The 21,120-nt window shown below is 39.0% G+C and overlaps 1 protein-coding gene across 7 annotated transcripts in view; it reads left to right on the forward strand.

Moving 5' to 3' along the window:
* The first annotated feature begins 304 nt into the window (after positions 1-304).
* CNTRL (centriolin) overlaps positions 305-21,120 on the forward strand; it is an 83,962-nt gene continuing 63,146 nt past the window's right edge. For all 7 annotated transcript variants that reach the window (XM_088019224.1, XM_088019226.1, XM_088019228.1 and 4 more), the window contains exons 1-6: positions 305-417; positions 8,063-8,304; positions 10,343-10,473; positions 13,730-13,860; positions 15,266-15,407; positions 17,749-17,935. In XM_088019224.1, the coding sequence (XP_087875350.1) occupies positions 8,094-8,304; positions 10,343-10,473; positions 13,730-13,860; positions 15,266-15,407; positions 17,749-17,935 (802 nt within the window). In that variant the 5' untranslated portion in view covers positions 305-417; positions 8,063-8,093. The remainder of the gene's footprint in view (positions 418-8,062; positions 8,305-10,342; positions 10,474-13,729; positions 13,861-15,265; positions 15,408-17,748; positions 17,936-21,120) is intronic.

A 21,120-nucleotide genomic window follows, 5' to 3' on the forward strand; every position in this document is an offset into this window, starting at 1 on the left:
GGCAGCACCAAGTCTGTCCCCTCAGGTCGGCGGCTGGCCCAGTCCGCCCCCCGCAAGAACGTGTCGGAGCCTCGGCGTGAGGCCGCTGCGGCTTCGCCTCAGGGAAGCGAGATGGGCTAGTCGGCGGCTGCAGCAGGAAACCTCGCCCCCCACAGGCTCCACACCATCAGGAAGCCTCGGGTCCCTGAGTAACCGAGGCAGAGGCGGCAAAGGCGGCGGGAAGCCGGGCCCTGCCTCCTCAACGGCCCCGGGAGGGGCGTGGCCGCAGCAGGCCCCGCCCACGCCGCGCGCGCGGCCCCCGGGCAACCGGCACAACACAACAAAATGGCCGCTGCGTCGCTGGACGCCTGAAAGGAAGAAGCTGCGCGTCTCCAGCCCGCCTCGTCCCACGGGCCTGTTCTGCTCGGCTCCCTGGCGGTGAGTGCCAGGCCTGATCGAGGCCGTTCTCGGGCCTTGGGCGGAGCCGTGGGGGCCGGTGGCGAAGGCGCGAAGGCCTGGACCGAGCGTGGGGTGGGCCGGCTGGGGATGGATTCGGGGACGGGGGCGTGTTCCTGGGAATTGGGATTGGATGAGAAGGAGGGGAGGGCCCGGAACGGGCGTGGAGAGGAGGATGAAAGAGGGAGGTTTGGATGATGAGTATTGCAAAGGTTACGGGTGGGGATGGGGGGTGGCGCTTGGGGATAGAGAACCGGAATGTGGGGAGGTGTGGACGTTGGGGGTGCGGCGCCGAGAAGGATGTGGGTCCCGCCACCCAGAGGCGGAGGGAGGGACCGGGGTGTGCCAGGTGTCTGTGGGGAATGAAAGGGCTAAAGAAGGTTTGGGTGTCCTCACGAGTGTCCATGGTATTGGACGGCATACAGTACATGGACAATGATGAAAGTTAGGATATGGGGAAGAAATGTTAAATGGAAGAGCAAATATTTTGTTGTATAATGGTTAAAGGATGGGTGAATTTTCATGTCGAAACTTGGGTTCAAGTCTTGATTCTGCCACCTTTTGAGCGTTACTTAACCCGCTCTGTGACTTTGGGCATCTTCCTCAATCTTCCTGAGCATGTTTTCTCGTTTGTAAAAATAACTGCTGATTACCTTTGAGTCTACACTATGTGTCAAATTCAGTTCTAAGTCCTTTGCATGTATTAACTAATTCAGAAGTTAAAATAACTTGCATGAGGTAGCCATCTTCAGTTTAAAAGTGATGAAACTGAGGATCAGAAAGGTTAAGTAATTTGCCTAATGTCACACAGTAAGTGGAGAAGCAGGATTTGAACTGGGGCTGTGTAGTCCCAGAATCCAAGCTCTTAATTCTCAGTGAAACACTGCCACTAGTAAATGAGGTTAATGATTTTGACCTTATACATCATCTGTAAGAATTTAAATTTGGTAATGTCTTTAGAGTGCTTAGTACATTCCTCTTTTCATTCATTTAACAAATATTTATTGTACATCAAACAATAGAATCTCTGCTGTATTGTAGCTTAGAGAAGCAAGCAATAATCAAGTTGTTGTACAAATGATTAATTCTAATTGTAAGATGTTATTAAAGGAGACTACTTGGTGCAAAGACCGTTTATAATAGGGAGATGTAATCCTTTTGTGCATCTTGAGTGTAGAAACACTGCTTTCCCAGTTCTATTTTTAAAGCCTCACAGTTCTTAGTGCCTAAAAGTTACTCAATAAAATCGAATTACTGAATAAATAAATTAATGGGAAGAGATGGGCGGCATGGGGCTTTTAGGATACCTGAGTAGAATGGAGAGAGATATGAGAGGAGAACCCAGGATAGTAATAGGATGAAGACGGACACGGGGGGTCAGGGTGTTAGAAGGGAAAGGTTAGTAGTCAAGCAATCACATTGGGATGAAGAGGAATGTGTAGAGGTTTGGCTCTTTTGTTGGAGGAGGAGAATAATTTGAAGTCAGAATATTGGAATGGGTTAGGATGTCAGGATATTTGCTGAGATGAGGAGTTTGGGGAATCAGGACGGATATAGAAGTGTTGAGGTAGGATACTGGAAAGAACTACAGATATATGGAGACTAATACCGTGTTAGGGAATTTGGACAGAATTTGTGGGGAAACTTGGCAGTGAGAATGGGATGAAGGATAGGAGGCAGAGCTTGACAAGCACAGGATGGGAGGATTGCCTTTGGTGAGGAGTGGGAATCAGCATATTTGAAAGGACTAGAAAAAGTTAAAGCGTAAGGTATTTAAGTGTGTCATTTGTATGGGATGAAGTAGAATTGTAGGGAAAGTACTGAGATGTGATGAAAAGGCTACGGGATGGAGAGGGATATGGAGGTCAAGAAATGGGGATGGATATTTGCATATTGGAGTGGACTGGGAAGAGAGAGGGAGGGTTTGGGGATAATGGAGGCTGTCTTATTTGGAGAAGATCAAAGAAGATGGAAAATTAGAAGTGTGAGGAAAGGCTGAATAGAGGCGGAGGTATGGTCTCTAGCAAGCTATGTGTCAGGGCAAGGGAGTGACAAGATGGATGGTGTTTTCTGACCCATCAGATTCATATGACTCTGATAATACCATCATTCCAGTAACTTTCTCTTGCACTGCAAACCCCCTTCTGGGCCTTCAAAATACGTCTCCAGCTCTGGACTTTTTTGCTTATTTTGTTTTCTCTTTATGCTACCTCTTCATACACTCTAGCCCTACCCCTCAGCTGTCTTCTCTTTTTTATTGCTTGGTCTTTATGTGATTACAAACTACATCTCGGGTCAGACAATATCCCCATCTCTCCCTTAAAATTGTAGTTGACCATTTACTACATCTCGGTGCTGGTCTCTGAAATAATGTTAGCCATTCTCAAACACAGCCCAGTTCACTATTATTGAGTTGGCTATTTTATGAGATTGTAATATATATCTGTTGTTTCAGTGACCAAGCCTTACAGGAGCTATGGCAACCTGGGGCCAGCGGGGTTGGGGGGTGGGGTGGGGGATCTGGGAATGCATTGTGCCTTTGGAACTATCACTTAGTCTTTGTTACAATTTATAAAAGAAAGGAATTGATCTGGGGCACCTGGGTGGCTCAGTTGTTGAGCATCTGCCTTCAGCTCAGGTCATGGTCCTGGGATTGAGCCCCGTGTCGGGCTGCCTGCTAGGTGGGAAGCCTGCTTCTCCCTCTCCCACACCCCCTGCTTGTGTTCCTGCTCTCGCTGTGTCTCTCTCTGTCAAATAAATAAAATCTTTAAAAAAAAAAAAAAAGAAAGGAAAGGAATTGATCTAGATTTCAGAAATCCATTCTAAAATGTTTTTTAAAATCTATAAATGAGTAAAGCGGAGTTTTTCTGATCAAGAGTGGTAACAGAGGACCTCATAATAGTCTAGTGAAGCTTGAAAGGTCTTAATCATTAGGATATTATGAGGAGAATTCATGATGGTTTAGTACTGTAACAATTTAGAGAGAAGACTAAGATGTGGGACACAGAATAATTGCATTGCATAAAAATATAAGATGTGCTTCTTTTTTTAGCCAAGAAACTAAAAAATATATATAAAGCATATCTCTGTAGCATATGGCAACATCCTATCATTCTAATTATATAATTTTCTATCCTGTTACAGGGTAGGGAAAGATATGTAGAATTGAGAGGTGGTCCCTGTCCCTCCCCTCTTTTTATTTTTTTAATCTCTTGCCTTTATGAAAACTACATATAATTCATGAATAAATATATTTAATTTTATTTATTATTTTTATAATTTTATTTTTAAAGCACATGCCTCTTAGCTATCCTCAAGTTTGAGTATATTATTCTTATTTAGAAAGAGACACCCTTATAGGTCAGTACAGAATCAGTATTACTAAGAGATTTGTTTCCATGGCAGAGTGGTGTGATAGTAGAGATAGAAGTTTTTGCCACACTTGGGAAATTAGGACCAAAAGCATTGTCACTGGCATAAAGAGCAGTTATGTGAATTGGAGGAGGCTTTTCTGATCTATATGGGTAGTTTAACATGAAAAAAATGAAAGAGAAAGTAAAGACACATAGAAGTTTGCAGTTTATTTTTTAATTTTTTTTAAAGATTTTATTTATTTGACAGAGAGAGAGAGCACAAGTAGGCAGAGCTATAGGCAGAGGCAGAGGGGGAAGCAGGCTTTCCCACGGAGCAGGGAGCCCGATGTGAGACTCGATCCCAGGACCCTGGGATCACGACCTGAGCCGAAGGCAGACGCTTAACGACTGAGCCACCCAGGCGCCCAGAAGTTTTCAGTTTAAAGTGAACTGGACTGCTGGCACAGGCAGTTGGCCATATTGTAATGTAGAACTGTGAGATAATAATCACTTTTTAAAAAATTTTATTTAATTATGTTAGTCACCATACAGTACATCATTAGTTTTTGATGTGGTGATCCACGCTTCATTGTTTTCATACAACCTGCAGTGCTCCATGCAGTACGTGCCCTCCTTAATACCCATCACCGGGCTAACCCATCCCCCACCCCCCTCCCCTCTAACACCCTCAGTTTGTTTCTCAGAGTCCATAGTCTCTCATGGTTCATCTCTCCCTCTGATTTCCCCCCCTTCACTTTCCCCTTCCTTCTCCTAATGTCCTCCCTGCTATTCCTTATGTTCCACAAATAAGTGAAACCATATGATAATTGACTTTCTCTGCTTGACTTATTTCATTTAGCATAATCTCCTCCGGTCCCATCCATGCTGATGTAAAAGTTGGGTATTCATCCTTTCTGATGGCTGAGTAATATTCCATTGTATATATGGACCACATCTTCTTTTTCCATTCATCTGTTGAAGGGCATCTCAGCTCTTTCCACAGTTTGGCTATTGCAGACATTGCTGCTATGAACACTGGGGTGCATATGGCCCTTCTTTTCACTACATCTGTGTCTTTGGGGGTAAAGACCTAGTAGTGCCATTGCTGGGTCATAGGGTAGCCCTATTTTTAATTTTTTGAGGCACCTCCACACTGTTTTCCAAAGTGGCTCTACCAACTTGCATTCCCACCAGCAGTGTAAGAGGGTTCCCCTTTCTCCACAGCCTCTCCAACATTTGTTGTTTCTTGCCTTGTCCATTTTTGCAATTCTAACTGGTGTAAGGTGGTATCTCAATAATCACTTTTTAAAAACAAATGTAGCAGGTCTTTGTTCTCTTCAAACTAGTCACCTTAAGAAGATAGATCATGAGTTCAGTGATGTTATTATATTAAATTTTCTCGTTTTCCTTCAGGAATTGTCTTATAGTATATGCTATTCTGTTGATCAAGGTCATTTAGTGTCATTTATTCTGGTCTCTTTGTGTGAGGCACCATGCTAGGCTCTAGAGAGCAAATCAAACATGATCTGGACTCCAGAAAACTCAGTCAGCAATATGACACAGTAATGAAGACATGGGCTTTGAAATCAGATCACGATTCAAGCCTTGGATTAACCAATTAGTTATGGGACTTTAAACAAATTACTTGACCTTTTAATCTTTAAAGGGGGAGATGATAACACCTATTTGTGGAATTGTTATATTGGATCCTTCTAATGTAATGATACAGGTAAGAGCTTATCACAATATTTGACAGATGGTAAAGTTAATGTTCAACCTGGGAAAATACTAGCTGAAGTGATGGGTCTGATTTTCTGGTGAGATGTATAAATAATTCTGAAAGCAGGACCCAAAGAGGAATTCCAGACATGTTTTGGGTAAGATCAGCATTCCTAGATTGACTGTATTCATCATGGAAAGATATTACATCTCTTATTTGTTGGTTAATTGATTGACTATATTAATGGCGCCTCTCTTTTCCATGTATTAAATATGTTCCAACCATTTAACAAATAAGTTTCTTCATAATCCCAGCCTGTATAATAATACCTATATACTCGTGAAGGTGTTCACACATCAAACCGTTATAATATCTTGTTCCAGTACCAATTTGTATAGCATTGACATTGGAGCTGCCCAAAATCTTTGCATTGAAAACTCTTCTAAAAATTAAAGATTTTATTTACTTGAGAGAGAGTGAGCAAGAGGGAGAGCACGACCCAGGGTAAGAGGCAGAGGGAAGGGGAGAAGCAGACTCCCCCGCTGAGCAGGGAGCCCAGTGCGGGATTCAATCCCAGGACCCTGGGATCATGACCTGAGCCGAAGGTAGACACTCAACTAACTGAGCCATCCAGGTGCCCCAACTTTTCTAAAAATTAATTTGTGTTTTGTCTTCACATTTTAAGAAGGGAGAATAGGGGAGATTATGGATACTGAGCAAAAATAGGATCATTGCCTTGCTGAAGGCCTATCCATTTTATAAGATTTTTTTCTATCTGAAAGTTTGTCAAACTTATGATTTTTGCAATGGTTGTACTTATAAAAGTAATTGTATATTATGAAAATCTTTTTTGTATAAGCCTAACCTTGCACATTAGGACTCTTGGTGTAGAGGATTAACATTGCACAAGAAGATATCCTTTTGTTGTGGTACTAAATAAATGTATTTTATCAGTTCTTCATGAGTAATTCATGAGATAAAATTAATTATCTGCTTTCTGCTAAGTTCTGCCCTAGGCCTGGAATAAATCAGTGAACAATATCCCTACTTTCATGGAACTTACATTCTACTAGAATAGTTATGTGATTTGACTTACAAATTAGTTTGAGAGGAGAACTGATTTTCATCATTACTATAGCTAGCATTGTGTCTGACCTAGTCATTTACCATTCTGGGCTTTAATTTTCTTTTCTGAAAAGTAAAGGGATTTGACTAAGATCCCTTTCATCAATAAGTGCTTTCATTCCTTCTGGAACACCTAAACTTCAACAAAATTGATTTTGTGGACAAGCAATAGTAGACATGCGAGTCTGAAGCAATCAGATGTTTTTCAAATAGCATTAGACAAATCTGAATGCATACCAGAAGCATAATGTTTAACGAAGAAGGCAGATATAAAAACTATTCTATGATTTCATTTACATATAGTTCAAAAATAGTTTATCCAGTGCCTGCCTGGCTCAGTTGGAAGAGCATGCGACTCTTGATCTCAGGGTTGTGAGTTCGAGCCCCATGTTGGATGTAGAAATACTTAAAAATAAAAATCTTAAATAGTTAAAAAAAATCTCTGGTATTGGAAATCAGTGTAATGATTACCCATGTATGTGGGCTAATGACTGGAAAGGGGGTATAAGGTGGCTTCTGGGGGGGGGTCTGGTAATATTCCATTTCTTGATCTGGATGTTGGTTGTATTCACTGTATAAAAATTCATGGAGCTGTACACTTATGATCCATGTGTTATTCTATATGGGAGGAATGGGGGAAGTGATAAATTCAGTTTGGACATATTGAGTTTAGGATGGCAATGAAATATCAAGTAGACAGTTGGAAACAGGAGTCTGGAACTCAGAGAGAGGTTGGATTGAAGATATAAACATCAATATACAGGTGACACTGGGAGCCATGGGTGTGCGTTAGGTTGTCTAAAGTAAGATTGGAGAGAGAATAGAAGAGACTTGAGGAGCTCTGACATTTGAAGATTGAATAGAGGACTGTGAACCAACAAAGGAAGCCAAGGAGTAGCCACAAAGGCAGGAGGATACCAGGAGAATGTGGTGTCCCAGAAGTGAAAGAAGAAACTTTATCAGGAAGGAGAGAGTAGTTGTCAGTATTAAATACTGCTGGTTGCCAGACATTTCCAGCTTCCTACATTCTAGGACCCTTTGTGGGTATGAGGGGTATTGTGACTATTTTGGTCCAACAGAGAAGAGAAATGACAGGTAAGACTTCTGGTTGGAGCATGTGTCAATACAAGAGCCTCTGGAGGTCTCTTTTCCCTCTGGCAAGGTGATCAGCAGTGTTTGAAGCAGTGTCTGCTCCCATCTGCTTGGAGTAGTATGGGTCCTAGCATCTATAGCCTCTGAGTCATCCTCAGAACTCTAGAAATAAGGGCGCTTAGCTGGCTCAGTTGGTAGAATGTGTGACTCTTGATCTTGAGGTAATGAGTTCAAGCCCCACTTTGGGCGGAGAACTTAAAAAAATTCTAAAAGTAGATTAATAGTTTTGAGAGGTCTAAAAAATTAACCTTGTTAAATATGCTGAAAACTCTTACAGGTTTTGATGGACACCCGGCTTTATTCTTGCCATGAAGAAAAGTTCTCAACAAAAATTTTCCAGTGCAAAGATGCCCCCATCACCTCACTCTCCTAGTCTACCATCCCTTGTGTCCAGTATGAGATCTAGGTCACTTTCACCTCTAAGTGGATCTGAGACTCTTCGTTTTGGAGGACAATGGAATGAGCAAGTTGAGATTACAGATGGAAACATGGTGCTTTTGGACTACCAAGACCATAAAGGTAATGCTTTTTAATCTAAGAATTTGAGCACATACTCTAGAGTAGAGATGGAAAATTACCAAACTTACACTTTTTGTCCAGGAGAAATATATATCTTTGTACTAACATGACCTATTGTTTATACCAACAGAAAGTATGTAAGGACAGTGGAGGATGAAAGCTTCTGGGTGAGGGTGAAGCCGCCTGAAAGGGCTTGGAGAAGGGAGTTTCCAGAAAGAGGAAGCTTTATTTCCTGTGGTGGAAGAGTACCTTAAAGCTCATGTGCCAAATTTACCATCGTCCTTGGCTAGAGGAAAAGCCTATCTGTTCACTTCAGAGTGGAGTGCCTTAATTCAGTACAAAAATGTAATCTACCCTTGGGCTAGTCCAGTCTGCTTATTGGCAAACTGCTTATTGTGTCCCCCTAAGGGACGTGTATATGTTCCTCCAAGGTTTTGTTTTTATTTTTTTTCTTAAAAGCAGTCTGTTCATGTGGAGATCTGTTTTCAGAAATACATTCTTTTTTTCCAAGAGACGATTTAATGTAACTGAATGTGAATGAAAACTATGTGATTTCTTTGCTAAGTCATGAAATCAAAGCTACCTATCTGCTCAGTTTTGATTACTAAACCTTATCAGCGATTGAGTTTAGACTACGCTCTTGCTGTCAGTTGTACACTGTTGACTCTAATTTGATTAATATTTTAGAGTATTAGTCATTTTCTTTCCTAGAATAGCCCAAATTAAAGGAAAAAATCATTTTATTTTGAACCAAAATAAATGTAATATTAACTTATTGTAAATAATCATAGGGACACTTTGTCGTACAGCCTGGATCTGAACCCAGGATTAATTTTTTCTGACTCCTAAAGAAAGAATTTTCTTTTTACAGCTGCCTTTGTAAAATGTAAGATGGCTTTACCTTTCCTAACCTTAGGACAGGGTGTGCTGTCCATCAAGTTAGAACTTTGTAAAATATGTTGTGTTATTCTCTGTTTAAAAGAGCAACAACTTTGAGTTTCTTGCCATTAAAAAAAAAGGATTTTTAAGAATTCCAGTGTTTCTGAAGTTTAGATTGGAATTAAAAAAAAAAAAACGAACAACCAGATTAGTGACAGCTTATTTAAAACAAAACAAAACAAAAAACTAGGTAATTTAGCACTGTAATAAATGGATAACCATAAAAAAAAAAACAAAAAACTAGGGGGTGCCTGGGTGGCTTAGTCAGTTGTCTCCCACTCTTGATTTTTGGCTCAGGTCATGATCTCAGGGCTATGAGATCTAGCCCTGCTTTGGGCTCTGCTCTAGGTGTGGAGCCTGCTTAAGATTCTCTCTCTCCCTTTCCTTCTGCACGCTCTTTCCCCTTCCCTCTCTCTCTGTTTCTCTCTCTCTCCTTCTCTAAGGAAAAAAAAGTAATATAAAAAACATTGCTAAAATTTCAATGATGCATGTGATTAAAAGTATTAAGTTTTGGGTTCTTTTGCCTGGGCTCAAGTCCTGGATTTCCACATCATTAGCCACAAGATCTTGAGCAAACTATTATCATTTTTTTTTAAGATTTTATGTATTTATTTGACAGAGAGAGAGCAAGAGAGGGAACACAAGCAGGGGGAGTGGGAGAAGGAGAAGCAGGCTTCCCGCGGAGCAGGCAGCCCGACACGGGGCTCGATCCCAGTACCCTGGGATCATGACCTGAGCCGAAGGCAGATGCTTAATCGACTGAGCCACTCAGGCGCCCCTATAATTTTTTTAAATAAATGGGAATAGTAATTTCTATTTTAAATGTTGTACAAATTAAATTTTAAGTGTAAAGCATATAGCACAAGCTTGGCACAGAGCTAATATTTATAAAGTATAACTTACATTACTATATATGTATGCAATTATTATAATGCTATATAAAGTAAAATATTATTAAAACATTGCAATTGGAACTAACCAGCTGTTTTTGTATTTGCATGGCTTAAAAAAATTTTTTTTGTTATATAACATCAAAATAATTTGCTTTTCAGAGATGTCCTCTTCTACTGATGACGATGATCTGTTTTTGTAATTTCAGAAGCTGATGCACATGCAGGAATCCGATATATTACAGAGGCCCTTGTTAAAAAACTTACTAAACAGGACAATTTGGCCTTGGTAAAGTCGCTGAACCTTTCACTTGCTAAAGATGGTGGCAAGAAATTTAGGGTAGGTTACCAGCATTGTTTTTTAATTTTTCTGTGTTTTAAAACTGAAAATTAAAAGATTATATTAGATTTACAGTAACATCTCATCCTAATGTCACCTAATTTGTAGCAGACCTTGTATTGTTTCCAGTGAAAGTTCTATATCGGAAGCATGACATCTTCACATTCATAAGCTCCTATTATTTTATACATTATTGGATTCTTTCTAGAGATGGGGTTGGCAAACTATAGCTTGTATGCCAAATCGGGCCTGCTGCCTATTTTTGTAAATAAAATTTTATTGGAACACAGCCATACTCATCTGTATACATATTGTCTGTGGCTGTTTTTGCAGTATAGTAGCAGGGGTAAATAGTTGTCACAGAGACTATATGGCCCATAAAGCCAAAAATATTTACTATGTGGCTTTTTAGAGAAAAAGTTTGCTGATCCCTGCTCTGGAGTGTTTATTACTTTCGTACACTATACAACATGAACACATTGTAAAAGACAACTTAAACTTTTTAATTGGAAAAAATATAAACTTAAAAGCCTAATACATTAGTCACAAAAATTAATTCCAGATGGTTGAAGATTTAATGAAACCAGAACAAAACCCATAAAAATGCTATAGAATTATTAGGAAAGAATATAGGGGAGTATATTTTAGAATCTTAGAGTTGGGAAAGCCCTTTAGGCAAGCACTAACCCTAATGCCACAAAGAAAAATATTGACAGACTTAGTGTACATAAAGTTTAGAGTGTTTAATGAAAGATATCTTTAAAAGTTAAACTGTCAGGGAGTGTTTTCAACATATATAACATTACCCATATAATATAAAGAGGTTCCACAATTCAGTAAGAGACAACTCAATGGAAAATGTGCAAAGGATATGAACAAGGCATTCACAAAAGTATTATAAATGGCTAATCATAACATGAAAATATGTTCAACTTTATTAAAAAATATGAAAACAGTAGTTTGATACCGTTTTCATTCTTGTATGTCTAATGGACAAGAATTAAAAGGATTATTTCAGTGTTCAGAAAGGTGTGGGAAATGGGTATTATCATATTTCTTAGTGGGACATATACATTGCTCCTGCATTTTAGAAAGACAGTTTGATAGCATTTATCCAAATTTCAAGTGTAGTTATTTGATCCAGCAATTGAGTTTATACTTCCTGAATTTATACTTACCAACCCAGCAGTTCTACTCCTTGGTGTCTGTTCTACTGATATTACATGCACATGTATCCAGAAGTATCTATATAGTCATGTTTATTAAGCATTATTTAAAATAGAAAAATTGGAAATAACCAAATTTCTATCAATAGGGAATCAGTTAAATAAATTATGGTCCTGTAGACCATGACATACTATCAAGTTTCTTAAAAAAATAAGTTAGAGCTCTGTGTATTAATGTGGGACAATGTCCACAGTGCATTTAATGAAAAAAAAATTCTAAAACATTTTGTATAGTAAGGTCTAAAAATTCTGTTTTTCTATTTGCGTATATATGGATGTAAATGAATAGAAAGATACAGATGTTTATATGTCAGTCTCTTAACAATGGTTACCTTTGATCGGTGGGATTTTTTTTTACAGGGGCCTGGGGACTTGATGAAGAGAGCTTCTTATGTTTCATTTGAAATTTTTATTAGAATATATTTATGTCTTGTGTACTTAAAAAGGAAAAAGGAGACATTCTGGAGTTTACAAGTTGCAAAAATGAAATCAAAGTACTAAATATTTACTGTATGGTTATGATATGCCAGGCATTATGTTAGGCTGTGGGAAAAGGTACACAGGTAAATAAGTTTAGTTTCTGATCTCTGGGAACTTAGAGCTTCCTAGAATGCTTGGGATTAAGAGGAGAAATAGTGAAGGGGAATCAGAGAGAGAGAAAGCACACACAGGAGAGGTATAGCCAATGAAGAAGTCTAAAGGGACTATTAGAACAGAAGATCTAAGTGTTTGATGAATGGAGGCCAAAGGAGGGAGAACTTCCAGCAGGAATGGATGGTATAAAATGTCACAGAATCATTAAATAGGATGAAAACTTAGAAGTCATTTGGATTTGGCAGTTAAAAAGCCCTTCTATTTCTCAAACCAACTGGGCCTTTGTATTTGTCTACTCTGCCTGTTATTCTCTGCCCTGAGATGTTCACACAGCTGGTTTCTTGTTATTAAGGTCTCAGTTCAGTGTCCTTCCTCTGTGAGGCCTTCCCTTACCACCCAGTTGCCCTTAGCTACCTTCTCCGTGACTCTCATTCTTTCTGCCAACAAATATTTATTCAGTGCCCACTCTGTGCCAGGCATTTATGCTTACGCAGTGAACACAGCAGACAAATCTGTCCCGTTGGTGCCTTGTAGGCTGTCACATCATGTTATCTTTATTTTCTTGTTAGTACACTTCAGTGTCTGAAAATGTTATTTATTGGCTTTCTCTGTGAATGAAAGCAAGAATCTTGGTTTCCTTATTCACCAATGTATTTCTAGTATCTAGAACAGCCCCTGGCACATAATCCATGTTTGATAAATATTTGTGGAGTGGATGGATGGATGAATGGCAATCTTGGAGAGAACTATTTGAATACATAGTAAAAGCAGAAGATATTTTGCCCTACCAATAGAATAAATGGAAGGCAGAATGAGCAAATGTACACAACTCCTGTGAGAACGTGGTCACCAATAAAGGAGCTAAAATGATAACTTGATAGGAAAACAAATTTATTGTGCGGTGATTTGTTTTGTAAGAAAGAGGTTGAGCCTGTCGAACAAAGGCTCCTGTAGCAGGGGAGTTGTCTAGTTCACTGGTATCCATTGCCTGGTGTGCATCTGGTATGTAGTAAGTACATAATGGGTATCTATTGAATAGTGAAGGGGAAGATGCAGGAGTGAAAGAGACTAAAATGCAAGACCGTGGTGGGAGGAGGTAGATGAAGTTATGCAAGAGCATAAGTACCTAGCTGAACTTCGAAGAAGGAGAGGAAGGAGGGGCATGGAAAAGTTGAAGTGGAGGAAAAGGTGAGGTGGAATTCTTGTTGGATAGTCTTGATTTCCTTGATACATAGGACGTGTTGTCCACTGAGGGGCGAAGAGAGCTGCTATTTCTGGTTGAAGGAAGCTGTACCAAGGGATTGTCCAGGAGAGCAGAAAGGGTTTATTATTCTCTGGTGACTGATCAAAACAGCCCCTGATGCACATACATACATGTTGTACTTTATGTCAAGGCATCTGTCATATAAAGTATTTACTCATTTATTTCCAATTAGTATATCGAAAATTTGGAAAAATGCGTTAAACTTGAAGTACTGAATCTCAGCTATAATCTAATAGGGAAGATTGAGAAATTGGACAAGCTGTCAAAATTACGTGAACTCAACTTATCATATAACAAAATCTGGTAAGTAAATACTTCTTTAAGTAGCACTGCAGGGTTGTCTTTGCTAAAGAGGTAGATTAATTTTGCCCACATCACTGAATTGAGAGTCCTTGGAAACAGCAGGTGCTTGGATCCTCATTCATTGCTAGTCTAACCCTTCACATATGATAACTGGTTTCTCGTTTTGGCATTACTAAAGTACAGAATAATATCTTTCTAGCATTATCACAGGAGATACATGAATACCAAATTTTATTTTAATTCCATTTTTGACAGGAAGTTTTCACAGATAGTCTTTGATCCACTGCCTTATTACATTAAGAAAGTTGACACAAAGCAGTGTGTTTTAACCCTGTCATTTTGATCTTAACGATATTTCAATGTATTTTGATCCTATGTGTTTATCCTGATGTTCTTTGTTCATTGCTGTAATACACTCAGTCATGCTTCCACTTCATTATATATATTACTGTGAGAAATAAACATAATAAAACTGACAGTGGCAAAAACCACACATAGAAAACTTGTTATAAACAAAATGATGCACATATCAAATCTTGAAAATCTTTATATCTGTATACTTCCCTCCACTTTAGACTTGGAAAATATAGTGGCCAACAAAACAAAACCACTAACAGTGGCAGAAGCTCTAATATGGCAAAAAATGATAGGGGAAAAAAAATTGAATCAAATCCCTAATATAAAGTTTGTATAAAAAATAATTGATCCTGGTAAAAATAATTTTAATAAAATAAACATGAAAATAAAGAAGCTTGGAAATATTTGCCCATAGAAAATTTACCAAGGAATTAAAATGACAATTAAATTGTAATCAATAAATTGACAAATTAGGAAAATATTTCATCAATGAAAATTCATCAAAATGAATGATAAATGTTTTATTGTTCTAAATATTCTGATTAAAATATTTATGTTCATAAATATAGTGTCCATAAACACAGAGAGTCCATCAGTTCAAAATGGCAGCCATATCCTGCTGTCATAGCTAATCTTTTGGTGATGACTTAGGGTAATAATTAAGGATATCTCTTGTGCAGGACTGTATGGAACATAGGAATGTGTGCTGTTGAGTTTTTCAGCTCTCCCATGGCTGTCCACTAGTACTGCTCCCAGTGGGTAGTGATAATACCATGGATAGACTCTCCTTTTCTGTGTTGTGGGATCCTAAAGTCTGATAGTAGGATAGGTAGGATTCCTGGACCCAGTAACGAAGAGTTGGCCGCTTAGCTGTTCTGGTCAATTTCTTTTTAGCCACTTTTGTTTGGTTCTCGTTTATAAAAGTGTTAACAAATTATAATTATGGAAAGTAACCCCACATAAAACCAAGGTTGTTTATTCTTAAACATACATTGGAGGAACTCTATCATTGTATTTACTAAATTTGATTTTATCCTTTGCTTTCCAGCAAAATTGAAGGCATAGAAAATATGTATAATCTGCAAAAGCTAAACCTTGCAGGAAATGAAATTGAACATATCCCAGTATGGTTAGGGAAGAAGTTAAAATCTTTGCGAGTCCTCAATCTGAAAGGCAACAAGATATCATCGGTAAGTTATTCAAAGTAGTAAAAAAATTTTTTTCAAATTTTTAGACTTGTTGAAAAAAATATTAAATCTAAGTTTTTAAAAAGTGAGATTTCTTGGGGGGTCTGGGTGGCTCAGTCGGTTAAGCGTCTGTCTTCGGCTCAAGTCATGATCCCAGGGTCCTGGGATTGAGCCCCGCATCAGGCTCTCAGCTCAGCGGGGAGCCTGCTTCTCCCTCTCCCTCTACTGCTCCCCCTGCTTGTGCTCTCTCTCTCTCTCTCTGTCAAATAAATCAATAAAATCTTAAAAAAAAAGAAATGAGATTTCTTCGTTTAAGGTTCTTGGTCCTTTGACCAGAGATCAAATTTAGGCATAACCTAGGACTCTCTAGGATATTTAAATATCGGCATTTCTGGTTTTGCATGGTTCCATGGTAACTGAGAGTTGACCTCTTAGGATTTTTGCATCTGTCATTTCATTTGAGCCTTAGAAAACTTTTCTTGAGGAGGCAGTAAAGGGATTATTTTTTGAATACTATCAGGTAGTGTATCGTCTTTTTCCCATTTTCAGGTTAAGTCTCTTACTCACAGTCACGCAGCTTGTGCCAGAATCCAGGTCACTGAATGCCAGGAACTGAGTTCTTTCTTTTGTTTTGTTTTTTTCACACTTATGAATTAAGCTTGATTATAGTGTCAGGTGTTATAGGAGGTTAATCACTAGCTCTTATAGTAGAGCAACTTCGTTGGCTTCACATAATCTGATACTTCATGGCTTCATGGCTCACATAATCTGATAGTCGTGTATGCTTTCCTTTGGAGTATAATTTATGATTTTTTTCTAACATTTATACAGTTAGGTGTTTAAAAAGTATTTGTTAAGGGATGCCTGGGTGGCTCAGTCAGTTAAGTGTCTGCCTTTGGCTCAGGTCCTGATCCCAGGGTCCTGGGATCGAGTCCCGTGTCAGGCTCCCTGCTCAGCAGAGAGCCTGCTTCTCCCTCTGCCTGCTACTCCCCCGTTTGTGCTCTCTCGCTCTGACAAATAAATAAATAAAATCTTTAAAAAAAATAAGTATTTGTTAAGTAAAAACATTGATTTACTTAAATCTACATTAAAATTGGAACAACCATGCTCAAAGAACATCAGTCATAGAATAGACAATAAAAGATGTGCTTCCTAATATGGGTCCAGACCTGCCTTCTGTGACCTTGGAGAATCCCTATATCTCTCTAAAACTCATTGTTTAAATTGGAGAAAACAAACCCTACCATGCCTTCTTTACAGGGGTGTTACTGGGCTCAGATAATATGATAGATATGAAAATGTTTTAAAAACTTTAAAACACTAAATAACTCCTTAAACCTTCACCAGTGGAAGCCAAGAATGATAAACAACATTTGTTTAATTACTGTGCAGTTCACAATGTCCATGCTTTCTTATTTCATCTTTCTAAAGGTCTGGTAAGGTGACTCTGTACCATTTCACTGCAACAGCCCAAAAGCCTCAGAGCCCAAACCCTATACCATGTTGCACAGCATCACCTTGGAGCTCTTGGGGCTTATGCTATGATGGAAAGAGGTAGCCATGAATCTAAAATTTGCTATAAATATTCCTCCAATTAGTCGATTGTTAGATAGTACTCAGTGTCAACTGATGTTAACAGGAAAATTATTCAATAAATATTTATTATCATTTCTAATTTTTTATGACTTTCTCATCCCAGTTTATATTTGACATTGTCATCAGTAAGAGTGATACACATTCACTTGTGAGAGGAGATTTATTTATACTAGGTATTAGGAGTAGCATTTCTCAACCTTTTAAAATCTCTCTTTGGATAAACATAAAAGTCTTTAAGAATGTGAGTATCTCTCTGTATCCTTGCTTATTTCTTTTAACTATCAATTATAACTGTTATCTAAAGATTTACCAAAATCTTTTTTATAGCCATTTATATTTGTGATGTGTTCAATCAGTATAATGAAAAAATAGTTTAAAGTTACACAGATGAATTCAAATCCTGTTTTGTTCATTTGTAAGCTCTGAGCTTTGGGCAAGTTATTTAATTTCTTCGAACTTCAGTTTCTTCATCTACAAAATTAAGATGTTGTTTCTATCATAGGTTGTTGTGAGGAGTCGTAAATGAAATGGCATATGGAAAATGCCTAATACTGCCCTGATACACTATAGATACTCAGATACTCACTGTCTGTTCCTCCCCTCACACCACTAATTTTGGATAATGGGTTCCATGAAGAGGTTCCTTGCCATATTGATAGCAATTTTCTTTATTTATTACTTTCTTTAGGTATGTTTTTGTTATTTTAAAACTAAATTATAGAGATACTAATGTTATATATCATTTCAGCTCCAAGATGTAAGCAAGTTGAAACCACTTCAAGATTTGACTTCTCTGATCCTACTTGAAAATCCAATTGTGACCCTTCCTCATTACATCCAGTTTACCATTTTTCATCTTCGCTCATTGGAAAGTTTGGAAGGTCAGCCAGTATCTACCCAGGACAGACAAGAAGCTTTTGAGAGATTCAGCTTAGGTAAGGTGACATTTAAAAAAAAACTAAATTTGGGTGGGGGAGGAATTTATTTTCAGAAGTTATCCAGAAAAATATATTGAAGTATGAGCTTTATAATGCTATTAAAATTTTTTTTGAAAAATACCCCCATAAACCAATTAACATCAGTGTCATTATACAACAATTATACATTAATGTCATTAAGAATCAACAAGTGTTTATTGAGCATGTACTGTGAACCAGGCACTGGATCTGGCACTAAGGATACAATGGTGAACAAGACATATGGTACTGGACTTCATGCAGCTTGTATTTTAGTGGAAAAGAAAGACAAAAAGCAAGCAAACCCAGATAAAGTAACAGAGGAGAAAACCCCCTTTTGGCAAATGTGGTGTAAAGGAATGGCTCTCTGAGAAGTGACATATAAGCTGATGGCATAGGCAGGAGAGGATTAGCCATGTGAAGAAAGATGTTCAGAGAGAGGAACAGCTTGTACTTTCAGGCTGGAAAGCCGCTGGTAAATTAAAGAACTAAAGGTTCAGTATGACTGGAGGATAGCTCAAGAAAAAGTTGGGAGAGCTGGGGGAGGGGCGAGATGACACAGGGCCTTGGGGTTTGGATTTTATTTCAGGTGCAGTAAGAAGCATATGAGAAGTTTTAGGCAGCAGTGGGACATGATCCACTTTATATTAAGAAGATTATTTTTAGAGTACACTTATCCTGATGAACACTGAGTAATGCATAGAATTCAATCACTGTATTGAATTGTATCCCTGAAACTAATATAACACTGTATGTTAAGTATACTGGAATTAATTTTTTTTTTAAAAGAGGGGCGCCTGGGTGGCTCAGTTTGTTAAGCGACTGCCTTTGGCTCAGGTCATGATCCTGGAGTCCCAGGATCGAGTCCCGCACTGGGCTCCCTGCTCAGCAGGGAGTCTGCTTCTCCCTCTGATCTTCCCCCATCTCCTGCTCTCTCTCCCATTCTCTCTCTCAAATAAATAAATAAATATTTTTAAAAAATTTTTTAAAGATTATTTTTAATGCAGGATGGAGAATGATTTGGAGCAGGGCAAATGGAGATAAAGGGACATGTCCAGAGGCTGTCGCGGTAAGCCAGGCTAGAAGTGTTGGTGGCCTGTATTTAGGTGGTGCATGTGGAATAGATCAGTTTGGGAGGTAGAATCAGCAATACTTTCTAATGAATGGGGTAATTCCCAGGCTTCTGGCTTGAGTAAGTGGTTGGATTGGTGATATAATGTATACACAAGGGAGACTTTAGAATACTGAGTTTGAATGTCTGTGAGATAACCAAGAAGAGGGTTAGAAATGTGAATCTGGAGTTCAAAGAGATATAAATGTGGGGGTTGTCAGCATAACAATTATGCTTAATCCCACTGGAATTGATTGACTCACTCAGGCAGGGGTCGAGAAGAGCAAGGTGAGCCATCTAAGGAGACCGAGAAAGAGAGGCCATGTAAGGGGAAACCCAGGAAATAGTGGGTTGCAAAAGCCCCAAGAAGATTTCACGAGAGGAAGTGGTCAGCTAGGTTGAATGTTGCAGACATAAAGAAAAAGTAAGATGAGCACAGAGAAGTGCTTTAGACTGACTGTACATGATGGTCTTGACCGGCATGGTTAAGGAGTGGTTGGAACAAATGCTAGATTATAGATCCAGAGCGAATGGAAGGGACACATTTGGGTGAAGGTTTGAAATTTCCTCCCACAATTTCTCTCTCCTAGTATCTAATAAAGGGATTTTTAAAAAGAGTAGAGTTTAAGTTAAAAAATTCACCAGTAGCTTCCAGACCAGGAAATGGACAGAAGCAAATGCAATAAACCTCAAAGCTAGTAACTGAAGAAAGGAAGAGTGTATTTGAGGGTGGAGTGGAGAGACCATCATGGCTCAATTCTTATGGTCCTTGAAAAGACAAGATGAGATCAGAGAAAAAGAGGAAAGATTGTCTCTTGATATGAGGGATACTTTATCAGAAGGGAGCAAAGGTGTGTGCAGATGTGGGTAGTTTTGTGGCTTTGGTGGTGAGAAAATGAGGAAGTTCCCTTGGGTGGTGTCTCTTTTCTCAGTGAAATAGGAGATCATCAGCTGAGAAAGAAAATGGAAGGAGTATGGGAGGTTTGAAGAGAAAGAGGAAGGTATGAATTAACTATTTTAGAGCATTAGGAAATGAGTCTGTAGGTTCAACCATTTGAAATTGATGTTAGTCCATTTTGGCTTACAAAAACAGCAGTTTCATATGGTTTGATACAATCCTTGAGAAATAGGGTAAATTTTTATTAGTTTGGATCCCCTAACTCAGTATTTGTTACCCTGAGTTTATGTTTTGGAATCTTTAAAAATATAAATAGTGCATAGGAAAGTCCTCATACAAATACACTTTTGGGGGAAATGTTTAAATTACCTAGGCTTATGGGCACCTGGTGGCTCAGTTGGTTAAGCGACTGCCTTCGGCTCAGGTCATGATCCCAGAGTCCCGGGATCGAGTCCCACATCGGGCTCCCTGCTCAGCAGGGAGTCTGCTTCTCCCTCTGACCCTCCCCCCTCTCATGCTCTCTCTCTCTCATTCTCTCTCTCAAATAAATAAATAAATAAAATCTTTAAAAAAAAATAAATTACCTAGGCTTATTTATGACTCTGAATATTAACTCGGAGCCTTTAAGGCCCTTGGGATCCAGTGGTGAGCCAGACAGATGCAGTTTCTGCTTTTACAAAGCTTTAGTGGGAAAGGCAGATGCATAGACATTTGATCACATTTTATAACTCGTTGTGCAATGAAGGACACAGCAGAGGTACAGGGTGACCTGAGAGCATCCCTGGGAAGCATCTCACCTGGGGAGAGGATAGAGTCAGGGCAGGCTTCTCAAAATATTTTTCAAAACTAAGATGTGGAGGGTACAAAATAGGCCAGTAGGAGATAGAGGAAGAAAGTTCCAGACAGAGGTGTGAATAAAAGCCTGTAGGATGGGGTACCTGGGTGGCTCAGATGGTTAAGCATCTGACTCTTGGCTTTGGCTCAGGTAGTGATCTCAGGATTGTGAGACCGAGCCCCATGTGTGGCTCTGTGCTCAACAGGGAGTCTGCTAATCCTTCTCCCTACCCCTCTGCCCTTCCCTCTCTCTCTCTCTCTCTAAAACAAATAAAATCTTAAAAAAAAAAAAAAGCTTGCAGGTAAGAAGAAGCATCACAA

The sequence above is a fragment of the Eumetopias jubatus genome, unplaced genomic scaffold (assembly GCF_037043125.1).
Source record: "Eumetopias jubatus isolate StellerSeaLion01/CBP00866 unplaced genomic scaffold, mEumJub1_p1.0 scaffold_15, whole genome shotgun sequence".
NCBI lineage: Eukaryota > Metazoa > Chordata > Mammalia > Carnivora > Otariidae > Eumetopias > Eumetopias jubatus.